The sequence below is a fragment of the Pteronotus mesoamericanus genome, unplaced genomic scaffold (assembly GCF_021234165.1).
Source record: "Pteronotus mesoamericanus isolate MK-2021 breed Mesoamerican mustached bat unplaced genomic scaffold, CSHL_Meso_final scaffold_54, whole genome shotgun sequence".
In the NCBI taxonomy this organism is placed as follows: domain Eukaryota; kingdom Metazoa; phylum Chordata; class Mammalia; order Chiroptera; family Mormoopidae; genus Pteronotus; species Pteronotus mesoamericanus.
This window is the reverse complement of record NW_026555321.1, coordinates 29,978,043-29,993,930: the sequence shown is the minus strand read 5'-3', so window position 1 is coordinate 29,993,930 and position 15,888 is coordinate 29,978,043. Positions and strand designations below refer to the sequence as shown.

The following is a 15,888-nucleotide window of genomic DNA, read 5'->3' as shown; positions in this document are numbered from 1 at the left end:
CAGCAATATTTCAATGATTCATTCTGTCATATCTCTTCCTCTGTAGCCATCAGGTTTGGGCGGATGCCACAGGCTGAGAAGGAGAAGCTGTTGGCAGAGATCTCCAGTGATATCGACCAGCTGAACCCAGAATCTGCTGATCTCCGGGCCCTGGCAAAACATTTGTATGACTCATACATAAAGTCCTTCCCGCTGACCAAAGCAAAGGCGAGGGCCATCTTGACAGGAAAGACAACAGATAAATCAGTTAGTTCTCTTCTACCATCTTCATTTGGGGTGGCTGGATTTATTTTTGTTGTTGTTGTTATTTCCTTTGAGGAAATGATTAACCATGTTATACACACACATGCAGAGTACTGTTCGGTTGTTGGCTGTTACATATTATAGGCTGAGTTTGAAGCACAGGAAAGGAAATGTCTTCAGAGAAGATAAGTAAACATTATTTTGAAATGAGAAAAAGTCCTTCAAGTTCTCCAACCCATATTTTGCTGTGTATAATGGGCACTTTTTTGCCCAAATTTTTGAGGGAAAAATAAGGATGTGCATTATACATGAGTATAATGATTACATACCATGGGTATAATAATCCCATGTATAATGCACACAAAACCATGGATACACATTATACATGGCAAAATACAATAAATTCTTCAAGAATAGTATAAACATACGCAGGTCATCTTAACTTTAATGAATGAACTCAAGCCCCCTTCATCCACCACCCTTTTTCAGGATCCATGTCTTTTCTTGCCATAAAAGTAACTGGTCACAACTGCATTCATTCATGCAGGCCTGCTTTCCTGACTTAGATTTAGAAAAGGTATTCAGTCTCATTATTTTACCTTTTAGGAGAACTACTAGAGATACCTCTTATGAAGTTCCACATTGGACAGAAAAATACATTCCAGATATCATATTACCTTTCTTTCTTTGTAGCACTCTGTTGATAATTCCTGGATAACGGAAGCATCATCCTTTATATACATGTATGAATTTTATATTCTGTGAGGCTCTGAGCCACCTGGGATACTCCAGTGGACAATCTAGTGGATTCTCAGATATCTGAAACCTCATTGATTACCACTGTTTAGAGAACCCAGAATGAATTATAATTGTTATTGAGTCAAGTTTTCCAAAAAACAGAACTCCTCCCTGATAGGAAGCTGAGAAAGCAACAATGGAATCATATTAAAACAAAATATAATTACCCCTGAATTCTCATCCCAATTCTGCCATCAGCTGACAGATGGATCATATGCCTGTACCTCAGTTTACCTAGGATTCAATATAATGTCTGCAGCATGTCTTAGGATAGTAAGCCAGAGAACGCAATCAGAATACACCATACCAGCCCTTGATAGACCTTTTATGCTATCATTTATTTTCAAATGAACACCTCTAGGAGAGCTATGCAATTACTTAACATATGTGTGTAACTTTTCCCCACTCGGTTATATTTTTTCAGAAAGTTTGATTACCCTTTAATGTATATTTATAACAATCTTAAGATGTCATTTTTTCATTTTAGCTAAACTATAAAAGTAGATTCAGATAATAGAAAGAAAAAACTCCTGTGGGATATTGCTGTATAAAGAGCCAAAGGCCAAGAAGTACAATGAGTTTTCTGACTGCAAGAAAGGTTGTTGATACCTTAACAATATTAAATCTGTGTACAGATCTTTACAATTTCAAAAAATCTTACAAATTCATATGTTCAAGACATATGACCATCTTATGGCTTCTATTATTACCCTCTTTTTAAAGATCAGGAAATTGATGGTTAAACATTTTGCCCTGAGATCACATAGCATGTGAAAGAACCAAAACTATAATACAGGCTTTCTGACTACTACTTCAGTACATTCTGAGCACGACATTCCCTCATGGAAGCGAGTCTTTTCTATTGGCTAGCAGCAAGCCAGGTTGACTTGTGCACTAGGAAAATATCACTTTGGGAAAACATTCTGTTCTGAGTTATGATTTATTTTTACCAGTTTTTAGAACAGCAGGCATTTTGCACTTTGTTCTACTATCCCAATATATTGACAGTTGGAAGAATTTCCTTGTGCTATTTTACTCTTCCAGAATATAGTGATTAGGACTGTCCTCTGAAGACTTTTACAGACTATAAATCATAGTAAAGCTAAGTCTATATATCTATTAAATGAAAAAATTAGGGTATAACAGGACAAAAGCAAGCGAAGACTTCTACATAGCTGATTTAACTATGAATAATAAACTATGTTCATTTGAAGAGAAAGAGAAATAAAAAGAAAGCTAGATTGATGTGGCTAAAGAAGGTTAACAATGGGCAGATTACAACAACTTGATAAGAGCCAGTATGGGATAGGAAAGTGGATGCTAGAGCCCCAGAACTGGGAAAGGAGTGATAACAAGAGCCCTAAAACAAACTGTTTACACCACAGTTTTGCCTCAGGCCATTTAGTTTCCAGGAACTGCTTTCTCACCTTTTCTTTATCTCTCAGTCCAGACCTGCAATCCATGCTGGAAAGCCTATTGATTTCATTGTACTTGGAAGATAGGAAGAAGGGGGTCTAAAATTTTTTGTTTGTTTGTTTTTCTCCAGTAGTCAAGAATTTAAATTTACCAGTGGCCAACATACTCTCTTCTGTTACAGAAGGGCACAGAGCCCAAGCCATTGTAAATCACTTTAAAACCTCACACCAATTGATTCTTTGGTTCTAAACCTTTCAGTTAAAAGTAAGATAATTGCAGGCTCTTTATGAGATAAATAGGTATTGAGCCATTTTAAGAGAAAGGGCTGCAAAATGCTTGATTATAGGCTTTTCAAGTTAAGAGGCCAAATGTTTGTCATTTTTTCCCCTATAATAACTGTAACTGTACTTTCCCCATAATAGTTACTTGGGATGTATTTACTTAATTGAGTTAAAAACTATTTCCTATGTGTTTGAAATTCTGGACTTTCAACAGAGGGCCTCTAACTAGCCTAATATTTGCTCACCAAACTGGACATCATTAATGATCTGGATAGAAGCAGAATTGCCTCTTATTAGGGTCTGGAAAGACAGACTGGGCCAAATTAAAATAATCCATTCCCTGACAACACAAAACTGAAATAGAATTATTTGGCTCCCTCTTTTCTCCTTATCTTGCAAAATCAAATTAAGCACTGGTGGAAAGAAAGAGTTCAGAGAGGAAGATGGGAGTGGGAAAAAAGTCCAAAATGTGATTTCCAATGAGACTAGAGATTTGTTTTTTATCTTACATGGTCATGTTATTCATTTGATAGCATCTTTCTCAGGGGTGTTATGTTATCTCTTGGCCAAGACTTATGAAAGTTAAGATTTGAATTGATTGGAAAAGTTTTGCAGAAGTATGGACTCTTGAGAGGGTGGGGGATGTGAAAATGTGGCTATAGCTGGTGCAGTAGAGCAGTTTGGGTCTCATTACACACCCTGATGAACTGATGTCATTCATGTTAGCTAGACCAAGTCTGGGTTAGGCTCTTCAGTATAGCAGATGACCAGTTACCAAGAACCTTTGGAAAAGGAAATGACTTTATTGAAGTAGCCGTTCTTTAAATTTGTCTTGCTGCTCAATTTAACCATTGCTTATTCTCTCTCATGGAATGCCTGCTAATCTTTCCCCTCATGCCCAGCACCAGCATGTGCCTGTGGCCAACCAGGGCTTCTCCCTTGCCAACTTAACTTCCTTCTCCTGTATCTTATTCCCTGGTGCAATTTGCACTTTTCAAAACATAAATGGACAGATAAATTAAATGTTCCTGCTCCCCTCTTTTAACTTTAACAGAGTATCGTTGGAATATGATGTATTTTTCGTTTCATGCCTAAAAAATAATAATGCTCGGGAATTTTAGGCTCAGAGCTAGAGAAAGATAGGATACGGAATCACCAAACATGGATCACAGGAGAATTTTAGAAGCAACATGCCTTTTGGCCAACCTAAAATACGAATGAACTGACTCCCATAGTCTATTTTCCTTTGAATGGCTTGTTCCAGGCCAGGATGCTCCTTTAAGAGATCCTGCTGAACTCTAAAACTGTAAATATGCTAGAACTAGGGTGCTGTGTTTCCTGAAGGCAGTTTGAGAACTGAATGGACTTTGGAAGTTCCCAGTGTTTGACCATTACCCTGATGTGATGATCACACTGGATGCATCATTGTCACATGATCTCATGTTTGTTGATGAAAATAAACAGAGTGGTTTTCAAAAACCATTTTCGATGCCATGGTTTATCATAAAACAATAAATAGAAAAACTCTTAGTGTTCCTGCCAACTTTTCACTCCATATCTGAGTGATGGTGAGGCCCTGGCTGCACTCTATCTGCAAGTAAGGATAAAACTTTTTATTTGTACTGTATTGGACTTTGCACCCCATCATGGTACTTATGATAGGTACATGCAGTGTCACTGTTTTTATAGTTACAAAAGCAAAACAGTGCCATTGTGAAAAGGGTTTTCCTAAATAGTGTATGAAATATGAAACTACTGATTAATAAAACCAATATAGAAATGTAAACTTTTGTGAAAATAGTCTGTACTCTTTAAATTTTTCTCATTCTAAAATTTACAGTGTCCATTAGATTTAATAACTCAGACTATTGGAAAGATATCTGTGCTTCTAAATCCTGAACAAAGTGGTCTCTTTCGCCTTTATCCGTGGCAAAGCCTGAGTGAGCCAGAATTTGCTCTCCTGAGTAGGAAGGTAACAGACAAATCCTCAGAGAAAAGAAACCATGAAACCCCAGTATAAAAAAGAGCAGGACAGTAGTACTGTTTTGTTTCAATAGTTACTAAAGAACTTGAGCTCCTAAGATTATTAATTCATATATTAATATTAATAAAATAAATTCCTTTATTGCCAGGACTGTTAGGAATAGCTAAAAACATAATGTATCTGAACCAATAGTATTATTTCAGACAATAAATTAAAAAGATAATATTCTATATAGTTAAGAAAAGTGCTTGGATTTTTTTTCCTTTTTCATGATTAGATTCAGTTGGCTAATACCCTTGTTTGCCAGCTGAGTAATGCTTTGGCTGGCAATTGATGGTTTTTAAAGAGCTCTGTTTATCTGCTAGTTCATTAGAGTGTGACTAATTCTTCCTATTAGGTTTTCGTTTGTCTTAAATCTCTAAATCATGCAAGAAAATGGAATTGCATTTTAAAAATTTCAAACTTAACTTCAACACATACAGCGCTTAACTAGCACCTCTAGGATGTAACAGTTCAAAAGGCACTGCCTCCAAGATCCCAGCATAGAAGAACTTCAGTTTAAAAGCCCCACTTCCTCTTAGAATACTCTTCTTATTTAAAAAAGAAAACATGGGGAAGTCATGTAGAAAGCTATAGAAAGAGAAGTGAACTAAACATGAGTCAGGAGATCTAGATCTAGTTCTAGTTCATGTTTGCTATAAATAGCTATTTGACTTTGGAAAATCTCTTGGCTTTAATTTATTCATACTTAACCAGAGAATGATGATATAAATGATTTCAGATAAAGACCCCTTTAGTTCCATAAATCCCATGGTTCCCAACAAGAGGAAAATAAGAACAACAGGGGCAGGGACCAAGTTGAGGAAACCCAACCAACACATTTTGGATTAACAATTCACCCAATATAGCTAATCAAGGAGAACGATGTGTGTCTAAAAGAATTAAAGTCAGTCAGAAGTATAAAGAGAAAGAAGGAAACAAAATGAAGAAGATGGGCCCTAAGAAATCAGTTTCTTTCCTTGAACCTTTGCTCTAATTTGTCAAGAAAACTAAGAATATTAGGAGAGCCGCACCAGATGAGGCACGCATTTTTCCAGGCTATTTTTAACTCTTACGTAGTTACCAAGTGATTGTGAGAGGGTAGAGTTATCTACTACACTAATTTCACTCTCCCACATAGTAGAAATCACTGGAATAATCTATGCTTTATTAGCTGACTTTCTCATTTATCTCCTTTAGCTTGCCATTTTATTATTCAATAAGCTATAAATTTAGAGTGTTCACATATAATCCCTTTCATAACTCCTATGTTAAAATGCTAACATTACTGGACTGCTCCAAGGTACACTATTGTTCTGTTTCTCCATTATTAGCCAGCTTTCCCCAGGACTTTTGTGTTTTACGTAGGAGGCATATAATAGATCCATAACTAAATTTAATTATCTATATAAAACAATACCCTTAATCCCATCCTAGCTTTGATATGTGGAGCCATTTTTGAAAATCCAAATATATAAAAAATAAAGTACATTTGATGTCTCTTTTCAAAAAAGCTTTTCTGTAATTTTCCCTCACAGAAACTTTCCTCTCTGGAAAATCATTGTGTCCAAGTACAATTTTCCTCATTTCATTCTCACCTTTTTCTGGTCTATCCAATATAGAAGGAGTACAAGCATCATGACGGCCAAAGGCAGCTTCATCAGAAAGCTAATGAGGCTTGAGCCTCGGGGCCCTCCTTTGTAGAGAGCCCCTTTGAGTGCTCTGAGAAGAACCTGAGCAATTCTATTCTTATAATTTATATTCTTGAACCCAAGAATTGCTGTAAATGTTCCCAAGGACTGTATACATTTTAGACCCCACAAAAGCTGGACCTATCCCTGATAATGTCCTAGATGTAATTAAGCATGATTTCCTGTTAAGGAGAGATGCTCATCTAGGCATTTGGTAGAATATCTGAAGATAAATACATTGTTAGCCCCAAACTAGAAGTGTAAGATTATTAAGATCAAATTTGAAGATGATATGGTTCCTTTTATAATGATAGATCATCAGATGATACTGTACAAGCAAATAGAACATATAAGCCTTCCCTTTGCTTTGTAGAAAATACAGAAACATGTAATACTTTACAGAAGTGTAATACTAAATTAATGATCCAAGATAAACTCCGCAGACCTAGTTCCACCTGTAGTTTTAAGAGGTCAGCTTTCAGGGTAAGGAGGTCCCATTGTGAAATGTGCAAGTAAGCTGTGGAAAGGTAGATTATACTTAGTGATCACTCTTGCAGTTTGACAGATCCCCATGGAGACTGAAAGAATCTATGCAGACTTCAGAAATGCAATGAAAACAGCGTAATCATATATGACTGGGAAAAACAAAAACAAAAATTCACCTGGTGTTCATTTTCATGTCAATACCCAGAATTTTCTGTCAGTTCATCACTTTTTCAAAGTGCTGAAAGGATTTTTTTTTTTTCTTAAGCTGAATGGTTTGGCATAATGGTAGGGGCTGCTGATTCCTTTCTCTGTCCTTGAGTGTTTACTGCCAGGAAATCCTGACCAACATCGATTGCCAAGGGGTTAAAGTCACATTGTTGTTAAATTGGGAGAGAATATTAGCAGGATTTTGTGCCCTATGCTCAACTATCACAGAGTTTCAAAAACAGGAACCTGGAGCTTTATATGAGGGGACAGGGGAAGTCAAGGGGAAGAGTCACAGGGTGATTTATCAGGGCATAGTTCCAGATAAATTGCTTACATGGAGGTAGAAGAATTTTATGCATATATTCTGTGCCAAGAAACCAAATTGTTGAGTAGATGCTCATCCAGAAGCTGAAGTGGGTAGTTCTGGGTACAGTCTTTCCATATATGAAGAGGTGATGATTTTATATTCATGTAATTTGTACTCATGCATGTGCGGGTAGACTTTTCAGGTATCCATACCATGAGATTCTCATAGCAAAAGAAAGCTAGTATTTCATTAACACAAACTATAATAAGCTACAAAACCCCTGGAGGACAGAAACCACATTTTCTCTAGGTTCTATAAAAGCAAGTTTTTCTCATGATTAGAATCTGACATTCTGGGGAAACTCAGCACATTTTCACCAATGTGACTTACTATCCACTCTAACCTTTTTCTCTCTCCCACTAATAGTATCAATCCTGAAGTGGGGAGGGAGAAAGTAAAATGTTCAAATACATAGTAAGCACTATTTACTTCTGATTTACTTGGAAAATTAGAGGCACCAAGAAACGTATCCTTGGGTCCTCACATCCATTCTCCTTTTTGTTTTGCTAAATAATGTAAGTGAAGTGATTTTTTTTGGTTTAAAAAAAAAGTAAGAATTTCTGGAATAGCTCCAGTGAATGGTGTTGAAATAATATCCAAGTTTGGAAATTTACTCAGCATCTAAGAGTCCTTAGTGTTAGTGTTACATAGAACAGACTTAATAGTTTGGTGAAAATCATAGACCTGTAGAGATTAATAGTTAGAATCTCTAAACCAGTGGCTCTTGAAACTGGCTATAGCTGCCACTCATTGCATCTGCCTCTCTGCTTGCCAATCAGGAGAGAATTCTCAGCATCTCTGTTGAAAAGAAACTTTATTTTTAGCATTTCAGAGACTTCATTTTCAGTGTACCTGCATGTGTGCATGCACGTTCACACATATCCACTCACACACCACACATACATATACATAACACATACACACACACACACACACACACACTGCTGAGAAATGCAACTAGAATATCCTCAAGAGAGGAGATGATAAACTTGAAGTTATAAAACCCCCCTCAACTGAGAAATGTGAGACCTAAGAAAGATAAGTGACTTTACTAAAGTCACATAGTTAACTACAGAACAAAAGCTAGAACCCAAGTACCGCAACTCTTATTCCATTGCTTCTACATATATACACTCATTTGAATAAGATTGGGGTTTTATCCTTTATATAGTTCAGTATATCTAGTGTATATAGAGTACTGCCCCTCCTCAACCAGAGTAGCCTTGAGAGTTTTCACAATGACTACAAACCTTTGGTTAGTTCTATACAAAGAAATGAAAGAGAGAGATCATTTCATGACTAAAACAACTTGCTTTTTAAAACAGCCTGTTGCAAACCTAAGTAACTGATGCACATGTTTTATGGGTTATTTAACCTTTCAGGACAGATATTTTGAAAAATAAGTTCAAAACTCTTTATTTTGCAATTTTTTGCAGCACTTACCTACAGGTCTTATACATCTGCTCTTACTGAAACAGATTGTTTCCAGAGCATTGAAAAAAGAAATAGACATTTTCTTGGCTCAATTTTTCTAATCTGCTTTCAGACCAATTTTTTTATAGTTAAGTATATTTTACATGCACACTGTAGATTTAATCTCAAATTGCAAGATTACTTTATGTTCAAGTGGGTCTGTTCAACCCTGAACTGCAGAAATCATTTTTTTAAAGAAGGTTAAATACATACTCTATTGAAAGCCAAGATAAACAATATATTTTATGTCATTTTTAAAATCAGAAACAAACATTCCTCAAACAACAGAAATTAAACTATTAGCCAGTCATAGGTAAAGTATTGCAGGATAAGTTGAAGGATCAGAAGACCCAAATTGATAAAATATCTTTGGTCCCAGAAGACAATTAGGAGGAATAATCAAGAGATAAGCATATTTTGTCATTATTAACTGTTGTTGACTTTTTAAAGAGTTTGGCTATTAAAGCAAATGTGTATAAAGAAACTGGGATTCTCCAACTCAGACACTTTTTCCTCTTTTTTTGTTTACAGCCATTTGTTATCTATGACATGAATTCCTTAATGATGGGAGAAGATAAAATTAAGTTCAAACACATCACCCCTTTGCAGGAGCAGAGCAAAGAGGTGGCCATCCGCATATTTCAGGGGTGTCAGTTTCGCTCAGTGGAAGCTGTGCAAGAGATCACAGAGTATGCCAAAAGTATTCCTGGTTTTGTAAACCTTGACTTGAATGACCAAGTAACTCTCCTAAAATATGGCGTCCATGAGATCATTTACACAATGCTGGCTTCCTTGATGAATAAAGATGGGGTTCTCATATCAGAGGGCCAAGGATTCATGACAAGGGAGTTTCTGAAGAGCTTGAGAAAGCCCTTTGGTGACTTTATGGAGCCCAAGTTTGAGTTTGCTGTGAAGTTCAATGCACTGGAATTAGATGACAGCGACTTGGCAATATTTATAGCTGTCATTATTCTCAGCGGAGGTAAGAGTCATCTTTGGTTTTTCTTGAAAGAGGGTGGGATGGTGGTGGAATGGCCGAAAGTTTTTTTTCACTTTCCTCATGTTAATCAATGTTCCTTTTCTCTCTTTACTCACGGTACTTTCCATACAGAAAATGCCAATGGCATAATGCCCCAAAAGTGTCACCACGCATGTAAAATACCAAGAAAGAATATCATAGATTTGTTGTTTGAAGACTATGGCTAATCCAGGCTCTTTTCTTTTAACCCTCATAATATTTTTTCCCATCAAATTCAAACATGGAAAATAAATGCCCTCCTCTCCTTTTTCTTTCTCCTTATATTCTTTTTCCTTGTCTTTTTCCTTTCCTTTCCAGGAGGCCATTCTAATATTCATTTAAGTAATGGCATGTATAACTTTGCTTAAGATTATACTCACTTGCATATAGAAAACATTACTAAGTGTTTTTGGTCAAATTATGCTCCTACCCCACCATCAGTAAGATATTTCTTTGAATTGCTTTTCCAATATCAGAAAACAAGGCATATATATACTATATACTGACCTCTACCTACTCTCTCACATATATTCCTCTAATTGCTTCCCTTAAAGTACCTTTGTGAGGTGGTTGGCTGCAGTTAAGAATGCAATCTGAACCAAAGAACACAGAGCACAGAAATAAATTGAGTTACTTCGCAATTCATTGTATTTTTGGCCTTGCAAGTACATGATCTAACTAACCAACTCCAAAAGCCAAGTTTTATACTAAATGCTACTTTCATTGGCCTCTCACATGTTTCCAACTTGAATAGAAGAAAGTTTTACTGTCATCTTGCTCTATAAAAACTGTTTTCAACGACATGTTTTCATTATTGAAATGGAGTTCAGGTAAGCTTTTTATGTGTAGCTAGCAAAAGATGGAGCCAGGATTATAAACACAGGCAGTCAGGCTTGAGTCTATACTGATACTGCCCTTTACATTACCAGGGTGCAAATAGATAACAATATGGCATATGTTAACTTTGGAGCTCTAAGTCCAGTGTCAAGGTGTAACACATGTAAAAATTACTTTTTTGGTGTTATATTTAATGTAACAAGAATATATTATCCAACATGTTTTAATATCTTGACTAAATCTACTTCTTAAACAAATTAACCCTTTATCCTCTTGGAGCTATGATTAATTCAGCAAACAAAAATGAGATTCCAGATTATTTGAGGTTCGCTGAGAGGAAAAGACTAAATTTTGAAAAACCATATTAGAAAACAAGTTAATATTGTTTAACAAGTTAATTCTTTAAGGCATATTTTATTTTTAATGAAAAACAGAAATAAAATTATTAGTATTTGACATATTTCTAAAATTTTTCCTAAGCATACTATATATACCATGTTTGTATTTCTTTCTTTGAATAATCATTTTCCTATGTCATTACATATTCTTTGTTAATAATTTTTATTAATTTTTAAAAATAAAAGTAATACTAGCTCATTAGATAATTCAGAGTACAGAAAGGTAGAAATGAAAAGTAAAGGTCTCTTTCCTCAGAATAAAACTGTATTAACAATGCTGTTTTTCTCCCTCCAAAAATTTTCTATGTATATGTTAGCGCATGCACGTGTGTGTGTGTGTGTGTGTGCACGCTATTTTTTAATTATTTATTATTCTTTTAAGGAATGGAGTAAACAAGGATGGGGTTAAAGTGCAATATCAACAACCAGTACTACTTTCTGCTCCCCAACTTTGTGCTCCCTTACAACTGGCCCTTTGAAAAGGTTATTGAAACAGCTGTTGGTAAACAGTTTGGAATATCAGAGAGGATGTTTGAAAATGGAGTAGTTGCTCACACATGTAGAAGTGCAATGGAAGGCATTCATCTTTCTAGCCTCATCTTCTCTCTGAGTTTTTTCACCTGTGGAAGGCCAAAGTTCTGAAGGCTGAATGTCCAAGATCAAAGCAACAACATGATTGTATCTTGGTGAGAGCCCTCTCTCTGTTTCACAGCCAGTGCCTTCTCACTGAGTCCTCACGTTGTGGAAAGGCAATGCTACTATTTTTAATGACTAAAATATTTCATTTTATAAAGGACCATTACAAACTAAATTATTTCCCTATTTATGTTTAGGTTGCTTATAATTTATTATAAAAACCTATGGAAAAGGATATGGAAAATTACTGAAAACATGTTCCAAATTTTGCTGTACTGAACATTCTTGTGTGTAAATTTCTATTCAAATTTTAGACTATTCTCTTATTTCAAATGGCCAGAAATGGGATTCCTGGGCAGATGGCTATGAACATTAGGTCTTTTGTTACATCATTGCCAGGTTGTTTCCCATAAAATTGGTACTAGTACATTTACATTCCCATCACAGATACTAAGGGAGGCATTTGGAATAAGTCATTCAAAGATGCTTAGTTTCCAACAAGGAAACATCTAGATAAGAAACAATCATGATAATTCTGGGCTTTTTGAATCTGAGCAATGTTGTTTTATGGGCACAGGAGACAACAGTGTGGTTTCATCTAAAAAAATGCCATTATGGTCCATATTTCGCAAGCTAGATTATTTAAAAATCAGTGATTTATTAGGCCTTTGAATTTTTCATTAATAGCCCAAAAAACAGTTCTGTGAATAGCTTGGTTCAATGTAATAGATATTTCAGACAGGCTTTAACTTTGAAAATTAAAAATGGTGCCATTTCAATGTAGATGCTGTATAAATGTGTTCTTTTAACCTTTCACCATCTTCACAGTGACTAATATCCTGATCTCACTGAATCCTCACAATAGTGAAAGAAATCTGAAGGTAGTAGCCAACCACAGATTATTAGAATCTTATATCTGTGGTTATAGTAATAAGAAAACCCTGTGAATAATTTTAGACTTGTTTGGAAAAAAAATCCCATTGACTAGCATATCACAAAAGGCAAATCCTTCCCTGATCAAAATTTGCTTTCGTAGATGAAGTCTATTTATAGTCAGTCAGTGGAAAGCATGAATAAACTGGACCCCATGTTTGTTTAACACCCAGGAATTTTATGCTCTTCTTTAGTCAGAGAAGCTGATTGGGTACAGGTCCGAGAAAGAATTGCTCAAGTCCTTCTCAATCCAAATACTGGATTCCAATAAGGTCAGAATCTCAGTCTCCTGTAGATGGAAAGATCAGTATCCCAGATTGTGGTTTATTAGAGCACATCATATAATTTTTCAAGTAGTCTTAATTTTTTTTCCTATTGGATATTCTAGAAAAGGAAAACAATCACATAAGCAAGAGGTTGTGATCCAGTCAACAGATTTCTGATCCTACCTGATCTATTTTATCCTCTGCAGTTTATTCAGATGTCTATAAATAGGTTTAGTGATTTTGGGGGGGGAAAACACTTTTGACAGGGATCCATTGACTTTATTCCGGGCCAGCTTTAGAATCACAGAACACTTCATTCTGATGAAGGAACTATAACCCTAGACTGAAGGAAGGATGGAGAGATTGGCATGATATAAGAGTGGGTGGTGAGGAATTGGGGAAGTTAAAGGGGGGGCCCAGAGAGCATAAAGGGGATTTTTTGGATGAAAGTACCTGATTTGACCCAACAAGTATTTGCTGAGGAAACTAGAGTTGCTATAGTAAGATCACTGTCACTCAGCTTCAACCCTGAAAACTGCTGATAACATTAGATGTGGTACTTAGATTGGCCTGGTGCTTAGCATCTCTACTATTTACTCAGCTTTCAAACCAAGGTTGTGAGAAAGATGACCCAGTTCTTCTCAAGTTTTTCTCCTTTTTCTCTTTGTCCTCTGAGCCTGAGGTAAGAATGAGACTAAAAAGCACATCGCTCTAGAAACAAAGGAAAGTACTGTGTACATTTTAAAAGCATTTCATATGCATTCTCCCATTAGATCCTGACAATTCTGTATTTCTATTCTCATTTCATAGAAAGAAAAGTGAGACTTAGACTTAAGCAATTTGCCTAAGATCTAACAACTAGTGAGCAGTGGAACTATGACTGAAACCCAGGTGTTCTGTCACCTCCATATGCCCCATCTGCAACAAACCCTGCCTCTGCTACCTGGCTAGTGGATTGTGACTAACTCCCTTACATTTGTGTTGGGGGCCATGACCTGTGCTCCCTTCATGATACTCTCTAAGCTATAGAAGTACCATAATCCATACCTTATTCTTTGGTATTTATGACAAGTAATAGCTTCTCTTGCTGCCTATAGTCTCACTGACTGGATGGGTGGCGTCAAAAGTAATAAAACTGCCTCCAGCAAGGGCATGTTTGCAACTGGCGCCACAGCATCATGCCAGCCACACATGTAAACTCCCCAAAACTACCCAGCAACCAAAGCCAAGTGGAAAGCTCAGTAAAGCTGACAAGCCCCGGGACACTCCATTGGACACTTTGCCGCTTTGAGCATTTGCTGTTTGGTGAAGAAAAAGCATAGGAGGGTTCCAGCTGGAACTGTACAACAGGAAAAAGCTCTTTTTGTTAATTCAAAACAGTTTAGAATTCATTACAGTTCTTCCCAAACTTCCAAGATATGGGGGAGGAAATTCACTGGATTTTATAATCTATTTTTCTAGGCAGATTGCCATCGCCATCCCAATGACAGAGAAGCTATAAATATTGATACAATGGCAATAGATGGCAAGTCATCCAGCCTCCTCCTTTATTCTCTTGAGTCTGGCTTGGCTATCCAAACCACCTATATAGCAGCTTCTTCTTTTTCCAGCAATCCTAGCCATGTTCTTTCTCTGTGAAGCAATTTTGGACAGCTGCTCTTGGAGCGATCATGTGTGTTTCTGCTGTTGAGCAGGCAGGGAGAATAGAGGACAAGAAAGGGGAATTGCTCTCATAGTTACACATTTTCAGATCAAGGAAAATTTGATAACCTATGAAATTTTGGATAGCTGCTAGTCCCATATGTCAATAACCTTAGTCATGACTATACAGTACATACAAGTCTAGATACAGATTTAGATATAGACTTTTAAATTTGTTGGAATGAGAATAGAATCAAAGCATAGCACCTGACCCAGAATAAGGTTTTAATAAATGCTTGTTAAATGAATAATAATCAAATATTAATAATAACTACCATTTATTGAGTACTTCACTGTGTGCCAGAATTTATGCTAAGCACTTTACATACATTCATAATCTTTATTTGCTCTTTCCTGCAACTCTACAAAGTCTATTATCCCCATTTAATAGATGGAGAAAGTGGAAGTTTAGAGAAATTAAGCAACTAGCCCAAGGTCACAGAGCTACTAATTCATGAGGCTAGCTTCAGAGATCCAGGTCTCCCTGAACTTAAAACTGATGTGTTTACCCCGACCAGTGGCTTAGTTGGTTGGCACGTTGTCCTGTACACCAAAAGGCTGCAGGTTCAATTCCTGGTCAGGACACATACCTAGGTTGCAGTTTCGAGCCCCAGATGGAGCGTGTGTGGAGGGTGGCTGATTGATGTTTCTTTCTTACATCAATATTTTTCTCTCTCTTCCTTCCTCTCTCTCTAAAATCAGTAAAAACATATCCTTGGGTAAAAAAAAAAAGTATGCCTTTAACTACTACTGCCTTTTATATAGTGAGATGGGGAAGCATCCCAGTTAATTACCTTGGTCTTAGAGTTCTTTGGCAATTATCCAAAACTACCTATTTTTATATTACTTACAAATATTTTAATCAAGAATTTCCAGGTTACAGTCCAGATATTACTTACTAACATTCCAAGCCCTTCTTGAGACACCACTTTAACCTATCTAGCAAAATTACACCCTATGCTCTGAAAAGGAATGGGGTCCAGTGATAACACTGAAGACTGGTGTTGTATTCTTAAATTTGTTCAGGTTGCCTGATCCCTGGAAATAATATCACTGTTTGCAGACCACCCCCACAAAAATTGATGATAAGATTTAAACAACTGAGGAAATACAT

General features: G+C 36.3%; 1 protein-coding gene across 4 annotated transcripts in view; it reads left to right on the top strand.

Annotated features, from left to right (window-relative positions):
- The window catches only part of PPARG (peroxisome proliferator activated receptor gamma), a 141,700-nt gene that overhangs the window by 114,416 nt on the left and 11,396 nt on the right, over positions 1-15,888 (top strand). For 3 of the 4 annotated variants that reach the window (XM_054595377.1, XM_054595376.1, XM_054595378.1), the window contains 2 exons: positions 47-246; positions 9,517-9,967. In XM_054595377.1, the coding sequence (XP_054451352.1) occupies positions 47-246; positions 9,517-9,967 (651 nt within the window). The remainder of the gene's footprint in view (positions 1-46; positions 247-9,516; positions 9,968-15,888) is intronic. The other variant, XM_054595380.1, reaches the window with a different exon arrangement.